Source organism: Lonchura striata, chromosome 8 (genome assembly GCF_050655825.1).
Source record: "Lonchura striata isolate lonStrDom1 chromosome 8, ASM5065582v1, whole genome shotgun sequence".
Lineage (NCBI taxonomy): Eukaryota > Metazoa > Chordata > Aves > Passeriformes > Estrildidae > Lonchura > Lonchura striata.
In genome coordinates this window covers 6,009,618-6,034,021 of record NC_140710.1, presented here as the reverse complement: position 1 = coordinate 6,034,021, position 24,404 = coordinate 6,009,618, and the positions used below count along the sequence as shown (strand labels likewise).

Below are 24,404 nucleotides of genomic sequence, written 5' to 3'. Positions count from 1 at the left end.
TTGACATTACACCGTCATCACTACGTGCTGTAGTTAGTGCACCAAAAAAGGGCCTTTGCAAATCGATCAAAAATCACAACGATATAGTTAAAGCAGTATCCTTAATAACATCGTTTTTATCCCTGCGGGCTATTCACTTAAGAGTTGGACTCAGCGATCCTTGTGGGTGCCTTGCAACCCAGAATATTGTGCGATTCTGCGAGTGGCATCCCAGAGAATGAGGCAGCTAGCGCTCTAAGCCCGTAGCCGTTCGTTGCACCCCCAGCACGGCACGCTCCATTCGTTGCACCCCCAGCACGGCACGCTCCATTCGTTGCACCCCGAGCGGAGCGGCGCGGGGAGCCGGCCCGGCGGGCGCGGGGCGGGCAGCGCCGCCGCTGCCGCAAAAGGCCCGTTTGCAGCAGCGCGGCGTTTGCGGCAGCGCGGCCGCGCCGGGGCCGGGCAGAGCGCGGCGGCCGTGCGGCATGCTGGACCCGGAGGGCAGTGTGGAGCACCAGCCTGCCTCCTCCTTCCCCAAAGTCCTCCTCATCCCTCTAGCCATGCTCCTCGCAATTGCAGCGCTCCTGCTCTTAGCCTTTTCCGCTACGCGGCAGAAGGAGCCTGATTTTTACACTTTCAAAGTTGTAAACATCAGGGGCAAGCTTGTGTCTCTGGAGAAGTACAGGGGCGCGGTAAGTGCGGCGCGGAGGGGTGGCCCCCGCCCGGGCAGCCCTTGCATGTCCGCGGGGCGAGCGCGGGGGAGAGTGCTCGGAGGCTCGGTGCACACGCGTGTGCCTCTGGGCTGCTCACGCTGTGACTCTGCCCTTTGGCGAACTCGTCTGGCTAACACAGATTACTCTTCAATAAAGCGTTTGCAGTCTAACCCCCGTGTGTGTCCGCGTCTTCTGCTGCTGCAGCGCCTGTAGACGTGGCAGGCAGGGAATGCTGCCCTCCTGCCGATTCCTCTGGATTCTGCCTATTCCATTGGAAGCTCAGGAAGTTTGTGTCTTTGTGTAGCTTACTTTTGGAGTTTATTTCTGCCTTTTAACTGCATGACTTCTTGCGTGTTATTCTTACTCAAATCCCGTTCCTTTTTAATGATCAACATTAAAAACAAAAAGGGATTTGATCCATGGCGAATGGAGTTAACAGATATCACCGTAGTTAGTAAAATCATGAGACATTACAAAGTATCATAACAACATCATGCAAATTGTTCTCTCGCTTTTTAGTGTGACAGTGATATGAAGAAGGACACGTAGATAAAAGCACATATGCTTTTATTATGTAAATTTTATTTATATCTTATATTAAGTATTTTTAGGCAGAGTTTTCCATACCATTTGAAAACAATGTCCCTGACTATAATCTATTTTATTTTATTAGCAGTTTGATAATCTAGAAATTATTGTTGGTACCTATGGAAAAGTGAAAAGATAACTTAGCACACTTACTTTACTTAATACTGTAACCTCTTTATAGCCCCTTTCACAAATTATAGAATCTAAAATCAACATAAATCCCGTAAGTGCCACTCTTAGCACCCAAGTGACACATCTGTGATACATTCAGGCAGTTCAGTAGTTTTTCTGCTGCCCAAAAAGGCAGCATCACTTCTCGTTTTCACCCTTTTTCTCCAGCTTTGTATTTACACCTTCCTTTTCCCCCTCCTCAGGTGTCTGAGCTCACTGATCTACAGCAGCAGATCACTAAAACATTGGCAGGAAGACAGAGACGCTATATAGGGAAATTCACATTTTCTTGAGCTCAGCAGAAATGATAGATTTGGACTGAATGAGAGGCCTAAGTCCTATGTGGTCAAAGTCCTCATCCCCCTCCATTCACAACTGAGATACAGCAGAACTGGTCCCATGCCTGCTCAAATATCAATGTTGGAGAAAAACATGGAAGCTGTTTAATATTAAGCAATATTTGTTCTTTTTTAATGAGCTCCTTCCAAAGGCTCTTGTAGATAAATCCTGTTACTGCGGCATGTTTTGTCTGCATATCATCTGCTAATCTGAATAAGCAAATACCACCTGGAGCTTCTCTATCTCAGGGCCAGAATCAACGTGGAAAGGAGCTAAGGGGGAACATAGAAGAATTCCTTACAGCCACTCTGCAGAGAGCTGGGGGTGTTCATCCCCTCTGGAATCTCATGAACAGGCGGGCTCAGGGTGTGTACCATATCCCAGTGCTGTGGTTCCAGGCCACCCTTGAGGCATGGTTTCATAAAGGGGAGCTCTAGAGCTGTATCTGGGAAAGATAATACCATTGATGAATGGTATTCTTTGATCTCTGCTAGACCACATGGAATAATTTATTCCTAAAAGTGACACTCAGCTTCTGTGTGGAATAAAAGATAGATTTGCATTCAGAGATCCTATTAATGTTCAGGCTACCAGCTCTTTGATAATGTATGTGGACAATTTTAAAGAAAATTACAGCAATAAAACACATCCCTTTCTGTCATTATGTTGTCAGAACTCAGTATCAAGATAGAAAAAGGTTAATTAAAACTCCCATTTATTTCTTAAAATAAACTTGCTTAAATCTGCAGTTAGATAAGTAATGTTAAGGCATAGGTTTATCATAATATTTTAAAGCTATTAAAAGAAAGAAAATATTATTAAAGTACTACATGTGTGCTGGGGGTGTTTTAAGGAAAGTGAGTCACTAGTTATCTCCTGGAACAATAGTCTGTTAATTGCTAAACCAGCTTTTACCAGCCTTAAGCTTTCTGGCAGATGTAGAGAAGACATTTTCTTCAATTCAGTCACTCAGCTAATTTATTTAAATAACTTAAAAATTAACTTTAGTTAACTTTAAATTAACTTTATTTAAATTAACTTTATTTAAATTTAACTTTATTTAAATTAACTTTATTTAAATTTATTTAATTGGTTGTCAAGAAACTTACTAGGAATTGAAAAAATCCAAGGGCTTCCAGATTCTAAAAAATTAATAAAGTCTGCTAATGCTAAAACCACAAGAGCCATGCTTAGTACAAACAACCAGTGCAGTTCATGACTGATAGGATGATTCTTCAATAAATCATTATTAATAAAAACTTGTGTCTATTCAAATCATTGAAACGATTTTTTCCTAGTAAGAAAAAAAGACTGATTGATATTAATTCTCTTTCTATTTGAGTGTATCTTGATACAAACCACAATTACCCTCTGGCATATAGTAAAGAAAGGGAGGACAATTACCACTGAGAAAAGAGTTCCACAACTGAAATATATAAAAAACTGTCTGGTTCACTGTGTTGCGGAGGTCATCCTTCTGTGGTTTTTCCACACTACCATAAAATGTTGACCCATCACTCATCTACATTAAAAATGAAGGTCAATGATTATGATTGGACAAGAATCAAGAGAATCCAAACAAAATTAGTTTTCTATGAAATCTAATTCAATAATCTTAGATTTTATTATATGATCTGCATCTGATATGCTGTAAGATACTGATATGCAGTATATATATATGTGTGTGTGTGTGTGTGTGTGTGTATGTATATATATATATGTATATATATATATATGTATGTATATATATATATATATACACAGATACTGCTTTAATACTTTAATACTGATATGCAGTGTACTTACCAAAAATAGTATCTATTTGGGAGTCAGACCTCCCAAACATCAACTGTTCCCTGCTGTGTTTGTGCCTATCTTGATGTAGTGGTACCAATCTACCACCCAGCTAAGTACAGTGTGCTGTGGGGGAATTAAGCAGTGTCAGTGCAGCACCTTTGGAAATCTTGAACCATAGGTACTATAATCATGGAAAAGTATTAGGCATTATAACAATTGAAGTATTATTTTTTACTAAATATTGTTGAAAGTACTGCTAGGCACTTTGGACCCAGACCCATTCAGTATGAGAATGTTGCATTCCTGAGTGTGGGTAAATGCACAGCCACTGGATTGCCACACAAATATTGCTATTTTTTCCATGAAGGGGACAGCTCAGTGAGTTGGTGCCATCTGACACTTGTGGCTGGTTCTTCTATAGTCATATGGAGCCAGTTAAGTGTCTAAAAACCTGAGTATGTGTTGTCTCTGCTGACAGATCCACAAAGGGTTACTTGAAGCTGAGACAGATTCCTAAATCTGTCCCAGCATTTTTCCCTAAAGGAGGCACTCCGATGTGAACATTATGTAAAGCAAGATGAGTTTTTGCAGTGTTAACTAAATGAGTTCATTACTAGAATACATGGGTTTTCTAAGCAAAGGGAATGATAGTTTTAAGAGGTGAGACAATAGCTGATAAAGAATTCAGCTGAAATTAAGTAATTTTTGTGAGGTCCATTGAACTGTTTGCACTGCACACTAGGTGGTGTGCTTGACTTGCACTCTCAGAGCCTAAAGTTAGGCATATTGAACTTAATTTAAATCATTAATAGTTGTAAGAAGTCAAAGTACAGCCTCTACATGAGAACAAAAACAGTGTCTGTTATTTATTAAAAATAAAATATCAACCAAAAAAAGATCACAACATGAAATCACTTCTAATACCAGATACCTGAAAGATAACTCAGGAAAGATTTTTAAAGAATCATTTTAAACATTCATTGAGAAATACTAATAGATCACAAAAGTTTTCATTATACATGTTAATTACACTTTTAAGAGGTTTGCATTATTAAATTATGGAGTTCAGTTATGGAGAATTCAGTTACAGCAAATGCATTTTTCTAAGGAAAAAAGAGAAGCATAATGTGTCTTCCATCCAAAGAAATGCTGAATGTAATATATTTGTTTTGGGGAATATGTTTGGAAGTTTGCTGTGTTGTCACTGTGAGCTCTCAAACCTTTCCCCACCATGCCAAGAAACCACTGATTTTAAACAGCTGTAAATTAAAATAGTTGTGTCTTTTTGAGATAATTCTTTCAAACCCTCTTTTTACTAAAAATCAAATAGAAGTTATAAAAGCTTAATTGTTTTCACTGGTAATTAATCCTTCATCTCTGTTTTAATACGAGCACAATGCCTACACAACCTTATTTCCTGCAAACTTCCAATTACAAATTCTTAAATTACCCTACTATTTGAGAGCAGGTACCAGTAGAGGTGAATTCAATAAGGTGTATGAATACTTTTGCATCATGAAAATTCCAAAGCTTAAACTATAGTTAAAAAAGCTTCTAAAATTTCATGTGGAAGAACTACGTGTGACTTCAGCTCTTAGTGATAAAAATTATCATTACTTTATATAAACTACTGCTGACACTATGCTGGATAAATCAGATTATTTGAAAAGAACAGAACTCTAATATTTATTTTTTTATGTCCAACATATCACTTCTGTTTCAAATGCTGAGAGTCTGCAACAGGAATGCATCATAAAATTATTACCTCTTCTCTGAAAAAAAATCTAATGATATGCCATAACTTCAGATGTTTTAGGAGATTAAATTTAAAATTTCAGACAGAGCTTGTGTTGTCTGAATGAAAGTGATGATTTGGAGGTGAGATGGCTGCAGGTCATAATTCATATACAAGGGTACAGAGGTTGTTTAGATTGTATCCTGTTGACACACTGCACCACAAAGAAGATTACACCAACTTGTGCTTTGAAAGATTACCTGTTTTCCAGGGAAAATAGTGCCACTCCAAATCCACTTTAAATTCAGTAGCTGGACTTCAATGATCCATGTGGGTCCTTCCAAGTCAGAATATTCTATGATTCTATGATACCTATTCTATGATAGCCATAGAGTTATACAAAGTGGAAAATACATAAACATAAAGTGTTAATGTTTAATGTAAGAAATTATAAATACCAACACCCCCTTAGCTTTTTTTTCACTCATTCCTACCCCTTCTTCTACAATCTCATGGTCCCATATACTACTCAGATATGTACCTTTATATGCCCATTCATTTTCTGCCTTTAAAAATACTATGTACATGCAGCCATTTTTTTTTCACTAAATATAATTTATTTCACACATCCTGTTTCCTTAAATACTTTTGTATGAAATTATCAGAATGGACTCAATTTATGTAGAATGAGTGGCAGCTTACAAAATTGTGAGAATAACAAAACTGTAAGTCTAAAATTCTAAGAGTTATTTAAGGCTAAAATTATCTCAAAAATCAACGAAAGATTCTTCAAGGCTTTGAGAAACTATAATGCATATTAATTCAGGGTTAGGTCACTTAATACTCCCAACAAATTTTGTTGTTCCTGTAGTGCTCACCTGTCTGTGATAGCTCCCTCCCAGGTGGATCTGTGCTGGCAGACACGTGCCTGGTGCTCATATCTGACTGACACTATGCACACAGCATTGAACAACTTCATGGGATAGTGGGCAGCCTGCACTTCCTGGAATCCCTAATTGAGACAGTGAACCTTTATGCAATAACTGTTGTCATTTTGTCACAACTGAGTAGATTTACTCTAGAAGTGGTGGGAAATTTTACAGCCCACACTGCACAGAACCCCAAATCCTGTAATTGCTTCTAATAACTTCCACATCAAACTCTCTACATTAGCAATGATAAATGGATCACACTTCTGGAAGAGCTCTTAATTTTGAGCAAGGAAACATGCTGCAGAGCAGATGCTTCACAGTAGATAAATAAACAACAAAAAATACATTGATTTGCAAGTTTCTTTCATGCAACTTGGTATATTTATCTGGATAGTCACTTCTTAATTATGCTTAGAAACTGTCCAAAAGGCAGAATGGAAAAAACACAGATCCTCAGTAAACTGAAGATTAAGATTGCTTAGCAGTTGGTTGATTATCTTAATGCTTGCCAAAGAAGAATACATAAAAGAAATAATAAATCTTCCTTTTGTGAACAGAACTCAATGTAATTTCAAATATGTGTTCACTCACAGTTCCCTAGACACCCTTTTATTTATTTATTTTTTTTTTAAATTGATCCACATTCCAACCTACCTGTTGGAAAAACTGACATGTGCAATACATTTTTAAATGTGCTTTCTTGTACTTCAGGTATCTCTAGTTGTCAATGTTGCAAGTGAGTGTGGGTACACAGACAGCCACTACAAGGCCTTACAGCAGCTGCAGAGAGACCTGGGCCCATACCATTTCAATGTGCTGGCATTCCCCTGCAATCAGTTTGGGCAGCAGGAACCAGACACCAACAAAGAAATTGAGAGCTTTGCACGAAAGACTTATGGTGCCTCCTTCCCCATGTTCAGCAAAATCACAGTCAGTGGAGCTGGTGCAATTCCTGCCTTCAAGTACTTAATTGGTGAGTAACCTGGAATGCTGGAGGGTTGTTTCTGTTGCATAGAAGTCCTCTGACACAAAATACCATCCAAAGAAAAAAGAGATGATTGTGCTCACAGAGTTGTCAGGCTCAAAGAGGTCAGAAGTCATGTAGTCTCTCCTCCGGCACAAGGCAGGATTTCTCTCTGCCATCTTTGTCTTACCTTCTAAAAAGATCTCCAGAGATGAAGACACATCCATAGCAGATGCCCTGTAAAAGCTGGTCCAATAAACCTCTACATGGAATAGAGGTCTTGAAATGCTCTCCTCTAGGCATACAACACCCTGACCTTCCTTCTTCCACTTTGCAGGCTCCTAAGTGCTCCTCCTGTAACATGAGTGCTGCGGATTGGATTGATAAGATTCATCTCTAAAGCTGTAGGATAAGTGGAAGTGAAGCACTTCATAATTTACTTCAACAATCAAAAAGTTGAAACCAGGCACTAGATGATGTCCTTGAATATCGCTTCCCCATTCCTCCCCAAGCACTGGAACAGCACTGGAACTGTGCAGTTGCTCCAGTTCCAATCTGCTTTAGAGCCAGCACCGACACCTGAAGAGGTTTTGCTGGTTCTTACCAGCCAGCAAGGCAGGATGCACCCTATCAAGGCACTACTTTTCCTACTCTGAACAAATGCTCTAAATATCATTTAAATGCTATATTAAAATGTCAGTCTTAACCCAATGTGAAGGAAATGTCTTTCAGCAATAAAATATAGTAAAGCCCAGTGTGACACAGTATCACTTGAGCTGCATTCTGCAAGGACCCTATCTGCTGCTTCTCTCCAGCACCACAGTGTTCTCCCAAATCCCACTGAATTTAACGGAGTGTGGATATTATTTTTGACTACCCCAAGCTCACCTCCTTCCAGGTGTCTGTAATGGATCATACTGCCAGCCAAATTTCCCTTTAATCCTCTTCACATCCTTCCGTCTCTGTTTTGACAAGGAGAGCTGTTCCTGCAGACATGTCCCGGGAACCTTGCAGAAGTTGTGGTTCCCTTCTCGCCTGCCTGCAGGGGGAGGCTGCTGGAGGCTGTGTCTCTATGCAGCACAATGACAACATTGTTAAAAGTGCGGGTCTGGCTGTGTCTTGATGATACATTGAAATAACTTCTGATTCCTTGTGAGGTTTGCCCAATGTGTGGAAAGAAAGTGGAAAGAAAGATGCTAATGGTCTGTAGCGTCTGTGTTTGTGCTTTTAGGGGCATGAGGTTCCTGGTCTATTTGAAAGTCCTGGAAAATTTGTTTTCCCCAGGAAAGTGAAAACTGTAGTACCCATCTGTAGATAAGAATTAGGTGGAAACCTGGAACAATTACTTTGTTATTTCTTCATGTAAGATTTCTTGAAACAATCTTCTGAACCACATGGTACTGGGTGCTTTTGGAGGGAAAATTCTGGGTAAGCAAGTGATCAGTGCTGGTACAGCTATATTGTCATGCCAAATTCCATTTTCCTATCAGTGTTCAGCTGTATCAGGTATATCTCTATAGCACAGTCCCCCACACACATGCTCTCACACACTTCAACACTGATTATTGTGCTTTCTCCATACTCAAGCTTCCCTGTTTCCATTAGTCTCCAAGGGACTACTGTCTAGTTAAAGCTGTCTGTCAGAAAATTAATCTTATTCAGTCTGAACTTCCTCTTAATTTTACATTCCTTCTTCCTCTGCAAGGTTAATCATCAAATTGACATGAAGAAATGTCAGAAACTGGCTAATGTTGTTTTCTAATATTTAAGGTTTGGTTTTTTTGTTTGTTTGTTTGTTTGTTTGTTTGTTTTTTCTTTTTTTCTTTTTTTCTTTCACCTGTAGATTCTACAGGAGAAGAACCAACCTGGAACTTCTGGAAATACTTGGTGGACCCCAATGGGAAAGTAGTAAAGGCCTGGGACTCTACTGTCTCTGTTGAAGAAATAAGGCCACATGTTACAGAACTTGTAAGGAAAATCATCCTGAAGAAGAAAGATGAATTATGACTTTCAAAAATCCCAGCATGCCAATTGCATCTTAATTGAATATTAAGGCTGGACTTTGTCTTTTCACATTCCAAAAAAGTGGATATAGGGAAAGGAAATTATGATTAGTTGAATCTGTATTTACCACCTAAGAATGTAGAAACCAGCAAGTTAACATGCTCAAAATAATATGATTGTTTTCTCTGACCAAATTCAGTTTGAGTTTTCTAGGAAAGAACAAATCTTTAGCAATTGTTTCTTCCCCAATTCAATAATTAGCTGTTGGTAACACTAAAGGAAGTTAGTTCATATAGGAAGAAAGATCAGAATAATGAGAATGTCCTAGCTGGGATCTCCCTGATATCTGCAAATCTGTTGTCATATTTTTATTGCAAAATGAATAAAATAAACAAGTGAAAAAAGTGCATGATTGACTTAAGGCATATCAATTGAAGAAGGCCAAAACAGATACCTTCCGACCAGGCAGAATTTGCATGTTCCAATTGTCACAGCCAAACATAGCTAATTTCAGCTGTATAGAAAGTTTAGAAGGGCATGGGAAAAAATACATCTATAAAGCTTAAATAAAAGAAATATGAAGACAAAGGCCTTATAAAAATTCTCCAGAAGTCATGAGAATAATTTCTGCATTTTTCACCAAGATTATCAGATGATATTTAAATATTCATTTGAACATATGTAGGACCAAAGTCTACATGAAATGGCTATTTCTTTGTTCCACTAGCATTCTGCCTTAGAATTACTCTCCCCTCATAAAACTACTGTTAAATTTATTTTCCAATTTATGACACTATCCAATTTTGCTACATGTACAAACAAACATCAGACAATCAAAATATTTTTTCTATGGAAATAATTTTTCAAATATTTAATTCTTGCATAATGTTATATAGTTTAATACTACTTTAGTGTTACAAATGCTTAATGGAGCCTTTTTAAACTGTAATAGTCAGGTACCTGCTCAGATTTCAGAAGTCCCTAGCTCATGTTAAAATAATAACACTAACATTTGCAGCCTCATTGTTCCTTGACAGAAACCCTCTGAAAATCTTGTCAGGAAGAGCTCTTTTTATCTCAACAGAAACCCAATGTTCCCATCCTGTTAACTTCAGAATGCCTTAAGAAGAATCTAGCCTTGTCCAACTGCAATATTATTGATGAGTGAAAGCCTTTTTTGTGCTTTCTGATGCTTTCAAGTAGCCCAAACAATGTTTGTCCATACTGTTGTCAGGGTCCACGTGTACAAATAAGCCTTAAGTGATCTGACCATGTTGAGGATTTTTCCCAGCTCCTCAGTGCCATTAGAGATCTTCAGCATCCAAACAGGCTCTTGTTGAAATCAAAGGCAAATATTATGGCATGGCCTGGCTCACAGGACAAGAGGGGAAAGAAGAATACTGACTGGACTCATTCTGTGGAGTTTTCCATGGAAGTAAGAGCTCCAGGGACTTTAGGATTTGCAGGAAGAATGTGAGGGGCAGAGATTATACTGCACAAAACAATCTCAAATTGCCTGAAAGAAGCTGAGAGCAAGTTTTTTTTTAAGTTTTAGTGAAAAAAAAAAAAAAAAAAAGAGGGGGTGGGAGAGAGAATAAAAGGAAGAAATAATAGAAGAACATGAGTAAAAGGAGAAATCAAGTATAAAAGAAATGAGAAAGAAATGAAAAGAGTTTGCAGACAAATAATCTTTGGGACAAAGGGGGCATGGAAATGTTCAAGTCTGAACATTGATACTAATGAGTACGTTCCAAGCTCTATCAGCTACTTCTGACTTGAACTGTAACATAAGAGTGCAGGAAATTGGTGCTTGTGGCAGTGAATATCTGTATTTTCCTCCTTTGATGGTGAGAGAAGTGAACTCTATGCCTGATTCAGTCATTTAATCCATTCTTACATGGATCACTCTAAGACAATGGTTGCTAAGGATATCACAAAGGAAGGAAAATCAGGCCCATCTGATACTGTGCAGGGGCAGAGAATCCAACTCCTAGAAGAAGAGGTCTTTTTTTACTCCACAGACTGTTTCTCTTTTCTCTGTCTTTTGATGCTAATGCAATGCCCCAGCACACTGTTAGCATGTGCTGCAGGGCTTAAAATTTTATCCTTAGAAAGCTTGTTTCTATTTTATATCTAAAGCCTGGATGAGGCCAAACCAGGCTATGAAAAATGTTTTAAGCATTTTCTATTTCCATTTTGTGTGTCTAACTTCAAACACAACTCCGGATTTACATAGAACCAATCTTCTATTTTCTATTAGACAAGTTCTACAAGTTTAAAGAGATATAAGGGCAAGGATCAGTTGGGAAAGTTTTGTCCTATATGGACAAATATTGTTTGTGCTGCTTTTAAAAGCATTACAAGACACACAAAAAAGCTTTCATTTGTCAATAATACTGCAATTGGACAAGACTAGATTCTTTTTAAAGCATTCTGGAGTTAAGAGCAGAGGAACCTGAGCATTATGTGTTTGTTGAGATAAAAAGAATTCTTCCTGACAAGATTTTCAAAGGGCTTCTGTCAAGGAACAATGAGCCTGCAATTGTTATTATTTTAGTGTGAGTGAAGAATTTCTGCAGTCTGAAGTTTGAGCAGATGCCTGAGTGCTAAGAATAACTCCAGACTGATGCTGTCAGAATTGGTGTTCTTACAAGTTTGGCCATTTAAAGACAACTAAGGTAAGTATTACATATGCAAACCTTGAAAAACAACATATTTGAACAGCCACATGATTTTAAGCACATAACTACTTTCTCTCAATTTAGCAGATACATTTTCGTTATTAAATTAGGCATGGCATAGATTCCATCCTTTGTTGCACTAAATCAGTTTATAGAATAAATGCTTTGGCCTTTTAATCAATGTTCTGGAGTAAAAGTAAATATTCTCAGTTGTAGATTAATACTTATCTGCTCACACTGTAAGTACTTCATGACTCCCTGCTCAGAAAAATTGCAAATCAAATTGAACCGGGTCGAATTTGGCTGTTGAGACTATGGAGAGAGCATGCAGAGATCAGAAATTACTTTTTTTGCCTTGTGAATTCCAGCACTGGTTTAATCTGACAAAGGTCATCCCTACAGCAAGTTCTGAAAACTGTAGACCAGCTCTGAATCTATAGCATGAGACTATTTTTCCTTTCCACTTATCTGCTTTGCAGAGAAAACAGCAGTGTCTATTAACAGATGAGCACATTGATGCACAGAGAACAATTGCCTTGATCATCTAAGACTCGATCTCCTACAGTTTGCACCTTTAACGGTGTTAACTCCTGGCCTGTTGATTTAAACTTTAAGCAACCTGAACACTAATGTATGCAGCCATGTTCCCCCTCTGACATGCCACAGGGAAAATAAATAATTTTAAAGCCTAAATATAAGTTTAAAATTAGACAGGGTGCTTTTGATATTTTGAAACTTTTTCTCATAAAGAATGTAATAATCAGACCTACATGAAACCAAAGTTCTGTTTTGGAATGGAACATGCTACATTGAAATAGAGCAATTGAATGAAGCAATAGCCAGGGGTTTAAGTCTCCTTTTTTGGCATTATAAGGAGAACAAAGCCAAATACATGAGTTATCCTGACAGTCACATCTGCTGTCTTAGACAGGTGCTGGGGATGTTTCACTTGAGTTCCTATTGTGATTTTAGTCAGACACTTCAGTGGCAAACCAGACATAATTTCTCTGTGCTGAATGGTACTCAATTTATCCTTTCAAACACAATAGCATCTCATTCAAGAAATTGCTGATGTTAGTCAGGATTTTCAGAAGACTGGACATTTCTTTGGTTAAGCAAACAAATTTTATGCTATCTTTAATTATTGAATCAACCAAATATATTCTGTGCAGAGATAAATCTATACTCATCTACTCATAGAGACAGATGGAATTTAACAAGTTTATTTCTGATTCATTCACAGAAAGTGTCAAGTAAGCAGAAAAATCAGGTATTCTCTGTGATAATTAACAGATCTTGCAGTAAAAGCATCAGTGACAAAACACAAAGGAGTTTACAAACCTTTTGACAGATGAGATACTGAAATCACCAAATCTGAGGGCTAATTCTTAACCATATTAATGCTCCATAGCAGAGACATGCAAAGGGCAGAAGAAAATCACTGAGCTGTACCAAACATAATCTCAAAGCTAGTCTGTGATCTGGTGCTACACAGCTGATCCATCTACCTAGGCAGCTCACAAACACAGTGATGTCCACCATATAGGATAAGAAAGAACAAAACATCTTTTATGCCAACTCTGCAGCACCCTGGCATAGACATCAGAGGAGCCTTTCCTAGTGACAGCGGCTGCCCTTTTCCAGGTGTCCCTGCACAGCAGCTGAAGGCAGCCCCAAGTAACTTTCCATCCTTAGCCTAGAAAACCTGACCCAAGCCATCAGTCCACCTGCTGATAAGAGATAAGATGGGCTGTTTTATCTCAAAGCACTGCACAATACCTACTCAACAAGAAGATCTTCTATAGTTATTCCTGGAAACAAGAACAATTGAAGGATCACTGTGTTTTGAGTGAGCAGACTTGTATTCTGGAAGGTAAGCACAGATGTGAAAGTTTTCAAGGTGATTCTTCTGAAGGAAATTCTTTCCCCCTACTCAAGCAGAACTAACAGCATCTACCTAGTCAGGGACAGATTCTTCCCCAAGCACTAATTGATGGAACAGTGGCAGTAAAAGGAAATAATAATATTCTAGAACAATAGAAAAGACCGAAGCACAATTTTGTAGAGAACAAACTTGGTAATGCCTGGTCTGTAATTGCAGTTCTGTGGAACCCTTCCCTATCAGACAGAAATTACAGATATTCCAGCTTCAGGGAGCTGTAGTTTTAGCTTCCTTAAGTGAAAGATGCAGCAAGAAAGCTGTTAGTGTATTATATAAAACAGTCCTCTGTTTTTTATGTCTCCGTTGCCCTAAAGGCATTGTTGTTTCATCATAAATTGTGCTTTCATCTGATTTGTAAGATGAACCATTATATTTTTCTTTATCACGCAAGAAAATCTGACAATGATAAATAAAGAACAGCTGGCAAGGAAAATATCCAAAACCCACAGATTGTTTATCCATCCTTTGGAAAAGGGCACAATAGTTAAACTGTTCCTTGTAAGTAAAGAACTTGCTGAATTCCCTGTTTAAATTATAAATTATAAATTATAAATTATAAATTATAAATTATAAATTATAAATTATAAATCAGCTTAGTTAGAGTCACATCACTCATTCTGATTTGTCATTACTTCTATATTCAAAATACTTCTTATTTTATTACTGGTATTTTCCTGTCCCCTGGAGAGACCACTAACCACTAGAGATATGTAGGAAAATGTTTTTCTGTCATATAAGCATTTTAGATTTGAAATCTCTTCCAAATCCAGGCACAGTATTTTAAGTTTTCAAGCAAAAGGAACCCCTAAACTGTCACTTTGGTTAAGCTGAAACATTTAGCTGGATACAATTGATGAGAAATATTTCAAAGCTCATATTCATGTTTTCAAACTTTATAAATAAAATATTAAAAATTAAAATAATTTCAAACCAAGATATAAAATCTAAATGCCAATATCAAAAGCTTTGATGATTTTAAAACTTAAAAATTTATTTTGTGGATTTTGTCAAAACATATTTTTCTACAAGTTTCAGCTTAGGGAACAGTTTGGTTTTAAAAAAATGACAATTCTTGTTCTTTTGTAAAAGTCTTACTAGCTTCAGAGACTACCAATCTATTCTGCCTTTAGCTATACTGAAGTCAACAGGAATATATCATTGAGTAAAATTGCAATATCAAGTCTCTCTCTGATTATATGAATCACTTGGTTTTATTGAATACTGGGAATTGCAAGACACCATTTCTAGTTGTTTACTGCATGCTCAGTAAATGTGTTTGTCAAGCCATTAAGAAATTGGGAACAAATTCATCAAAACGGTTTCAGAAAACCAAAGCATTTCAAAGAACTGACTTAAAAATAATATCATGTGAATAATTCATGCAGTTAACATTTTAATTATTTAAATAGAAGAAAGGATGTAAACCAGATCTCTTTTTAAGATTTAAGAAGGTAAGAGAACACTAATAGACAGCCAGCTGATAAGGGATTAACTTTTCCCAAGTTTCAGATGGGAAATTGTATGCAATGAAAAGGTGTCACTGTATGTACAGACGGAAAGTTGAGGATAAATTATTTCTATAGCAGAGGAAGATTTCAGAACAGAGGCATAGTTTTGTTATCAAGCTCTAATAAAAAAGCTGAATTACTGCAGCTATGGCAAGTGGGTGTATCTGTATCTCTGGATGTATGCATATGTATCTCTGTTATCTACTGTGAAATTTTTCTGCCCTGTGAATATTTAATCTGGTCTGACATAGTTCTCTGTCAATTTTATCTGTCAATTTAAAATTCATTGTTTTTCTAGCCTTTTACCTCTGACAATTTCTTTTGATTCTTTTCCTTGGTGTCTCCTTCTGACATAATTAAAGGTTGATAGCCTGCTCCATGAAGTACCTATTGAAAAGTATTCTTAAAGCATCTGTTAGTAGGTCAAAACACAATAGACAAAAGGAGGAAAAGGGGTCCAATGGAATGTATAATGATTTGAAGCAATTTTATTTTCTCTCTCTGGTTTAGATCATGATCAGAAATTATTTTCTCACTTTTCTATTAACAGCAGGACAACAAAGCATAAAGGAGGTATTTAGGATGCTTATATTGGCAATGTGCTGAAAGGGGAGCCCTGGCTGGAAGAGGATCATTCCAGTTTGGTGCCAGGACTGGTAATTTAGCTAATTAGATTTCAGAACAATGAACTCTGCTTACTTGGTGGAATCATTCTGACTTGGGTCTCAAAGAAAGCTCTGGCCATACTTTTGAGCTGCAAAACTTAAGATGAGCTTCAGCCTCCTGTGCTTCTGCTAGGAAAAACACTCCACTTCCCAGGATCAAGGGCAACTGAATCTCTGTAAATCTCACTGAAGAAAGTTTCTCATGAGTCTGTCCTAAGATGTGCTTTACCTTATGTTCTGTACCAGGTACAGAAGCTCAATAACTGCTACCAATGACAAGATCAATGAACAAAAATTACCCGAGCCTCCTGTGCATCCCAATCTTACAGCAAGTATTGTCTATTTTATATCCTGCAAGAAATAATTTCTAAGCACTTCAATATTTATTGAAAATCCTCCTGAAGAATCCTTGTCCAAAATATTGTGTACTAGTCTGAAATGTGCCTGGTCCTTCCAAGTAAGCAATACTCTGAACCTCTTGTTTGAGACAGTTCTTTTTCAAGGACAAACCAAATTATTTTCTTCCAAGAGAATTTTGTACACAATTAAAGCAGTGCATGTAAAAAACCTGCTGCAGATTTCTGCATCATGTAGTGTTCAGACTGGGTGCTCTCAGTGTTGGACTTGGCTTCTTGCATTGGAAATGTCTCCTCTCTGACATGAAGCATATGAATTAATCATCTGTCATCTTATTTTCCTCTCATTTAGTAGAGTTGATAATACTAGGCAAAAAAATTGTTAGCTAACTAACAAGTGAATTGAATTACATCCTACATGGAGGCTGGTCTTAAAATATAAAGTATAGTATGAAGAACTCCTAAATTAACAAACAAATAATGTTGTATAACTTCAATAGCTACAGAGATGTGTTGGAAGGACCAAGTTCTTAGCATCTATAAATATTTGACTTTATTGTGCATTAAATCTCTAAGAGCCAGCTTATAAACTCATATGCTTGTGGCTCTCAGTTGGCTTGAATGTCAGAAATGCAGGAAATCAGCTGTTCTCAGGAATCATCTTGAGCCACAGGTACTGGGGAATAATGAAGTAAAAAACACTTGAAAAAAGAGTCACTTGTGCTTCTAGAACAATGCTACTCGGTTAGTGACCATAGTTAATACACTTTGGTGGCTCCAAAATAAGTTAAAAACGCCCTCAATATATACACCAACTCTGATCATTACAGTTCCACTGGTCCCCTTTCCTGTTTGCAATAATTACCTGTTGGGAAGAGCAGGATGACATCTCTGGGACTCGATGGTGACTCACCAAAGAGTGACCTCATGGCAGGGGACTGATTTTGTTACCACTACTCTAAATACATTTCAGCTCTTGATTTATCAGCTGAATGGATTATTTTCTAAAATGAACAGACAGTGAAGCATCTGTTATTTCCAGAGAAGTAATGAATGCCCAGCACTCTCCTGACTGTCAGGCCAGGTTTTCTTTTGTGTGGGCTTGCAGCAGTGAGCCAGCAACTTGTTATTTCTCTTCATTTTGCATTCCTGTGTGGAAGATGAGTCCTTTTAAAGTTATTATAATAATTGGTGCAATACTTAAATCAGTGAGATGACACTGCATTATTTCAAAAGAAGGCCCACAACATTTTTTACACTTAAAGGCAAACATTTTCATATTGCTGATAGCACAGAACCATAGAATGTCTCAATTTGGAGTGACCATAAACCCATTGAGACCAGCTCCTCACAGAATCATCTCATTCAAGTTCTGCCAAAAAACATGGGCAATTTCCAGATATAAGGGCTTTTTGTAGAACAGTTAGGATTTCAAAATTTCTACACACAACAGATAATGTGGAAAGCTGTAACTTAGGTGGATTACTACTTATCTTTGGCCTTGTATAGGACACTGACTTTACTTGTTTATATAATCACAATTCTTGCATTTTTTAAACATGATCTGACACTTTCTGAGAACAAATTGCAGTAATATAAAACCCTTACAGTTTTCCTACAGGCATTATTCTGAAACAGAAAAGAGATTAGAATTTAGAGTGGGAGCTTCTAATGTAAAAATGTCCAGTGTAATAAAAATTCTGAATTTAGATCTATAATGAAAAAAATACCACAAATTTCCATTGGAATAGACAGTGCAGTGCTTGTGTCTCAGCCTGAACATTTTGAATGTAAATTTTGAAATGAAATTCAACTACAAAATAGCAACCAGTGACATAAAAAAAACCAAAACAACAAAACATTGAAATTCATCTTCTTTTATTCTTATCTTTCTTTACATTGATACAATTGCTGATTTAAAGTCCAACAATAAAAAGAAGCATGTGAAATCACAGTCATACCTGTGCACTCACTGCACTGGCTCTGAAACAAAGAGGCTTAATACCATATTTTTTGCAGCATTTTTTCACTGACTGTATAACTCACACAGAACTGTGCTCATAGCTCAAGCTTTTCAGGAATTCCTCCAGAACTCCCAGCCCAAGACAAGCTCTTGCAGGTTTTTCTTCAAGGGACCTGAGGATCCCTTGCTTTGTATAATTTAGATTATGTAATTATGGCTGAGCACCAACCAGGCCTTGGCTGCCTTACCTTCACAAATTTACACTATTTTGGACAGCTATTCTGTGAACAATTAAGACTTGACTCTTACTCCAGTAGGATGGAGTCTCAATTATACCAATGGAAAAGCAATTTCTCAGCACATCTTTGTGTTAACCTTTAAATTCAACCCTAGTTACAGAAAAAAACCAAGCAAACCACAACCCTCCCCCAAAACCAACTTAAACAATTGTCCTTTTTTAAATTTTAGAATACAGCTTTTCCAGATTTTAAAATAAATGTTAAATGCTTTAGTCTAAATTTAATACATACTGAATGTAATGAGGATCAAAATAAAATATGAATATTTTTAGTGAGATGAAAACCAAGAATGTTTGCTGCTGATGGAGGAACTATAGTAATAACAAGGAATGGTAAAGCAGAACATTTTTAGTCTAATATGGTAATAAGTACATTCTGTTACTGAAACTTAAAGTAACCTCAGAGCATCGTAAAAAAAAGGCTTGATATTGATCTTATGGATGAAGCCTCGAAGCATGTGGGTAATACCACTTTCCCAAAAGCATGTAACAAGTGAAAGAAAAGCAAAGAATAGAACTTAGTCTTCTGCTTCCAAGTTTGTACAGATGTCTCTACTACCTTTAGCAAATCCAACCAGAGAAAGCAAGCTATCATGTGAAGGTTGATTATTTTGGCACCTGTTAAAGCGAGAATTAGACAGCAACAGACAAACGAAGTAATTACATTTGTTTCCATAAGACAAGCATCAATGCTACTGTAAATTAAGGTAGTTTAGCTTGATTCTGCTTTGATTACTTCTCTTGAAATGTGCATCATGCCCAAGACAATGAGATGCAGATACATTCCACTTCAGTAGCAACAGAGAAACAATTCCTGTCAAAATCCCTGGTGGAAATTCTAGACGTGGAAGAATGACGAGAAGATGTTTAGGATGATCAGATACAATATATCTTATAGCTTCATCCAATTTCTAAGAGAACATCTGATTACTGAGACTAACACAGATGAAATGAATCCCTCATCTGAGATGTAGTTGGTGATCATTTCACCAAAGCAGGACTGAGGTAGTGAAGACCTGACCAATGGCTCACTTGGCCCAGCTTCAGAAGGTCTAATCTGTCACTCAGAGCAATTCCATTAGTTACAGGTTGTGTGGTAATCAGGTGCTCTGATAATGAAGGATACATAAAATCAACAGATAACAGTTGCATTTTAATAACTATTGTGTAAATGTAGTTAAGTTGAAAGACCTGTAGCTGTCTCAAAGATATAAAAAACCATTAAACCTCCTTATTTTTAGTAGTCTACACCCTTTTAATGTTCAGAGCCATCTTATCAGATGATAAGCTATGTTAGGTGTTCATAATAAGAATATACTTTTTATTTTTCCTTTGGATCATCTGCTTATGTTGGATAACTGCTGCTTGTATCCACTGCAGAAGTAAAAAGGGATTTGAAACTGAATAAGGCTTTCTAATTTCAGCCAAAGACAGGAGTGCCATGGAAAATGGTTCTCTTTACAGCATCCCCAAGTCTTGTTTTCAGAGATGGAAAACAAACTCACCTTCAGCATCAGAAATGAGGAACAAAACTGAGCTTTGGAAGCTAGAAAATAAAATTGAATATCTGTCAAGAAAACAATTGCTAAGAAAGGCTTGTGAGCAATGTAACAATTTCAGGAGTGAAACACCCTCACATCACAGAGCACTGGAAAAATGAATCGCTATCTGTGAGATGATCATAAGTATTACCAAAAACCATGGCTGAAGCAATTCTGTATTCCCACTAGGTATGGTTAACATTCAGAAACAACTTTTTGGCCATGCATTAGAAAAGAGAATAAACTCATTAAAAACTCATTGTGAAATGAGCTGAAATTTCTCCAAAAGTTGTGTGGTTATTAGCTCTAAGTCTGGCATTTCTAAATTCTGAGTAACACAATATTCTTTTAATGTAATTTTGTACATGTAACTTCTTCTGTTTGAAAGCAAATAGAGAAAACGAGCAGAATTTCATGTTGGCAATGACATGAGTCATCTGAAATATTTCAAATCACCATACAGAGTTTTGCCATGCAAATTAATGAAATAAGAAAGTCACTGTTTGTCATCATATGTGCGAAAGAGAATTAAATGAAGCAGACATTTTTCCAGAGGATTTAAACATGCCTGTTGATAAAAAAGGAAACAAGCAGACAATTGATGTTCTGTGCCAAGCTTCATAGGTAGGGCACAGAGTTCCTGTTACTCCAAAGACTGGTCATCTTTGCCTTGTCCTTTCAATTTGCCTCTTTCCTACTCCTGTTTCTTCACCCTATCCCTGTTCCCTTTAACTGCCAAATCCCAGCCTTCAATTCTTACATTTGTCACATCAGTTCCAATTTCTTAACCCAAAATGGGTCAGAGCCCAACTCTTTGGCCTTAACACCTTCTTTCACACAGGACAGAAAACTTCAGTCCCAACAATAAAGCTTTTTAAAAGAAGAAGCAAATGTAAATAGGCTCCTATAGGAAGTTTCTCTCCTGCTGCAGAATTTTAACAATAGCTAATGTTACCCCCTACACAAAATATAAAGACATTTGTGTGGGAGGGTTAAAGAGGAAGAATTATGGCTGCTATTGGTATCTGTATCTTTTTGAATTATAAATTAGAATGAAAGTTCTCTGTGATGACTAAGTGACAGAAAGGATTCTGAGCCAAGGCCCACAAAAATATGCAAAAGAATGTATATCATTTTATAACAAAACAACTTTAGGTATTTGAATTTAGACTAAATCTAAATTATTGGCCTAAGAGTTTGAACAAAATTAAGAAAATTAAAAGCTTCAGTTTGAGTTTACCATGAAAATGGTGGGAAGATAATTTATTGCATCATTTATTCACTGATGTGTAGAAGTCAGCACTTCAAATTTGTTTACTTAGGTATTTCTCTTTAATCTTCAATTTTAGACAAAGTAAATTCAAAAGTGTGATAGAAAGTGGCAATTCATGTAAGCCTGTGAATCTATAATTTTCTGGTTTGTTGCTTAGTGTAGAATAAATGCTGAAAAGATCAAGAAACTTACATGTTTTACAAGGGCTACCTCTGATGGAGACCTTGCTTAAATACTCTGAAATAACAGGCCCGTCATTTCTAATTTCTAATTGTCTTGTAATTGAGTAACTGTGTTTCAGAACTGTCCCCATAATCATCCCTTACATACTTGTTAGATCCCTTTAAAATTTGCATCCTTCTATTCAAGTAGAAAATGCATTGCAACATGTATTTGTGTCTCTAAAATTATAAATAATTATCTTTTACAAGTAGGATAAATTAAAGCAAAGTTAAATGCTTGAGGCAGTGTCAGATTGACTTTTTTTTTTGGTAAGTAAGGAACATGCCAGTTTTGTGCTTTCTACTCAGATAAGTAAAAATTATTTTCCTTTCTGAAAAGGAAAAAGAAATGAAAACCAGTCCACAAAGACAAACTGCAGTCAAGACTATTTGGTTAGGTTCATTTTTGAAAACTATTTAATCTGACTGTTCTGCTTCTAGATAGCAGAGTAAGTGCAAAAAGGTAAGATTTGCTTTACTGAGTCATTATTCTGAAATATTTACCAATAAAAGCACACAAACACTGTGGAGAATGAGGCCATTACACAAACACAAATTACTTATCAGAGCCCATCCTCACTGCAGAATTACCAGTATCAATACTTCCTACTTCTCTGTTTCACTGATTTTCCCTCTTAAAAATTTGATTGAAACCTTCTTTGAGCATCAACTTCCTGATGCTCAAAATTTCTTTCTCCTCTTCAATTCTTTTCTCTATGAAGCAGAGACAGTTAAAATCCAAAATCTATGCCCTATATTGACTGGGGGAATCAATTAGAAGATAATGTGTGTGAAGTACAGTTAAAATGACTAGGAAGATTGGTGGGCTCTAGAGTGACATGAAAAACTCATAATAATTCTTTATATATGTGTTCACTTGCACGGAGAGGATCTCAAAATGCAAACACTTCTGCATACAAGTGTCAGACAACTCCATCACTATCACAAATCTACAGAATTACAATTGGGAAAGCAACTTGCTTACAGGTGGTTGAATTGAGAGCAGAACCCAAGATGTATCATATCCTCTTGATAGATTTCAGTCCCTCACTACTACACACAGTTCTTTTTTAGTCCTCTAAATGACAGCATCTCACTGTGCTGCAAGTACACACAACTTAAAACTTCTGTGCCCTTTTCTGTTTTGAGCCTTATGCTGTCATCTGCCTTCCTGAAGTGCCTGCTGCTCATGTAACATGTTAAAATATGTTATCTACACTAACTCTGATGTCAGTTTAACTTTTTACTCCTAATCAGAGTTTGTTACACCATCTTGGCATGACAATTTTGTTTAATTGCATAATTTGCCACCAGATTATTTTTGAAAGTAATTTATGCAGCTCTTTGCCAATTAATAACTAGGTTATGCTCTTAAGGAAAACCTTGCATATAGGTTTGAGGATTGATCTAGACACATATATCATAGTTCATAATTAACTTTCTGTGGAAGGTTGGCTGGTAGAAATGTGTCCTACATTCTATTAACAAGAATTAATATGAATGTTTGTTTTTAGCTTTTAAGTAGTGGTCAATGCACAGGCACAATTCACTTTGAGTTGTCTCTAAATGGAATAGCTAAATCAGTAAGGTTTAGTTTCTCTCTCAAGCCTCCTTTGCTCTAAACTGTAAAGCCAGAAAAACTCCTGTAATTTGCTGGAAAATTAAACTAGCCCAGTTCTGCTGGCCATTATCTTGTGGAGTCAGGATAAGTAAATAAGAAGCTATTCACTTCTCACAATAATTTTAGTTTAGATGAAGATCACAATTGTTTTTAACGATTACATAGACAATGTACATATTTTTACATTTATAAATTCATCTGGAAGGCTTGAAAGCAGTTATAAGAAAGAGAAAGCTGCAGTTCCATGGCCCCAAGTATTTTGAAGACAGGCTTTAAGTACAGCCATAGCAGTCTCTTGGAAACCAATGTGAGTAACAGTAAATCAGTTAAAGATTTGCAGAAGAGTCTGGGTTGCAAGCACCCAAGAAAGTCTGCACATTTTACCAGAATTAAAGCTAGAGCTTCACTGCACAAGGGGCTCATATTCACGAGGATGATAGTTCAGCACTAAGAGAATAGAAATATCCTGTTTTGGATGGATTCTGAAAGCTGCTCCTGAATACCTGGATATGTTGTCTCTTACTTCCAAGTGTCCTACAAAGATCTGTGTTTCTCTAAAAGCTGGATGACATTCTTAGGTTGAAACACACTCCTCACTCAGCAGAGAGAATTTGTCATCTGTGTAGTAACTTAAATTGATTTTGGTAAGAGTAAAGAGAGAAGGAGACACATTTTATGAGGTCTAAACAACTAACACTTACTGGAAGAGTTCTGTGTTTTGTAACTGGATGACAAAAATATGTTTTCTTCTGACATAAAAGATGATACACATGTTCCACTGGTCAGTGAAGAGCCTCCCATTCCCACTTCAAATCCTGTTTCCGAGTGTCTCATCAAAAGAGAATGGGTTTTTATTTCAATCTTCCAGCAATTACGTAGTTAATTCAGTCACTGAGGTAGGTAAGTCAAACATAATTTCAAATGTTTCATGTAAACCTTTCCAAATAATTGCAACAAGAAAGCATGCTAATGATTGTCACCCAGTAATCATGGCAAGTACAAATTGTACTCATGGTATAAATGAGTATACTGACTGATGAAACAAACAAATGAAAAAAGATGTTGCCACCCTAGAACAATTCAGCTTTCTTTGAAATGAAATTTCTTTAAGTT

At 36.9% G+C, this 24,404-nt stretch overlaps 1 protein-coding gene across 1 annotated transcript; it reads left to right on the top strand.

Moving 5' to 3' along the window:
- The first annotated feature begins 443 nt into the window (after positions 1-443).
- GPX7 (glutathione peroxidase 7) lies at positions 444-9,629 on the top strand. Its single transcript, XM_021529488.3, has 3 exons — positions 444-671; positions 6,966-7,227; positions 9,062-9,629. The coding sequence occupies exons 1-3, from the start codon at positions 465-467 to the stop codon at positions 9,223-9,225; spliced, it is 633 nt and encodes a 210-aa protein (XP_021385163.3). The 5' UTR covers positions 444-464; the 3' UTR covers positions 9,226-9,629.
- Positions 9,630-24,404: the final 14,775 nt, after the last annotated feature.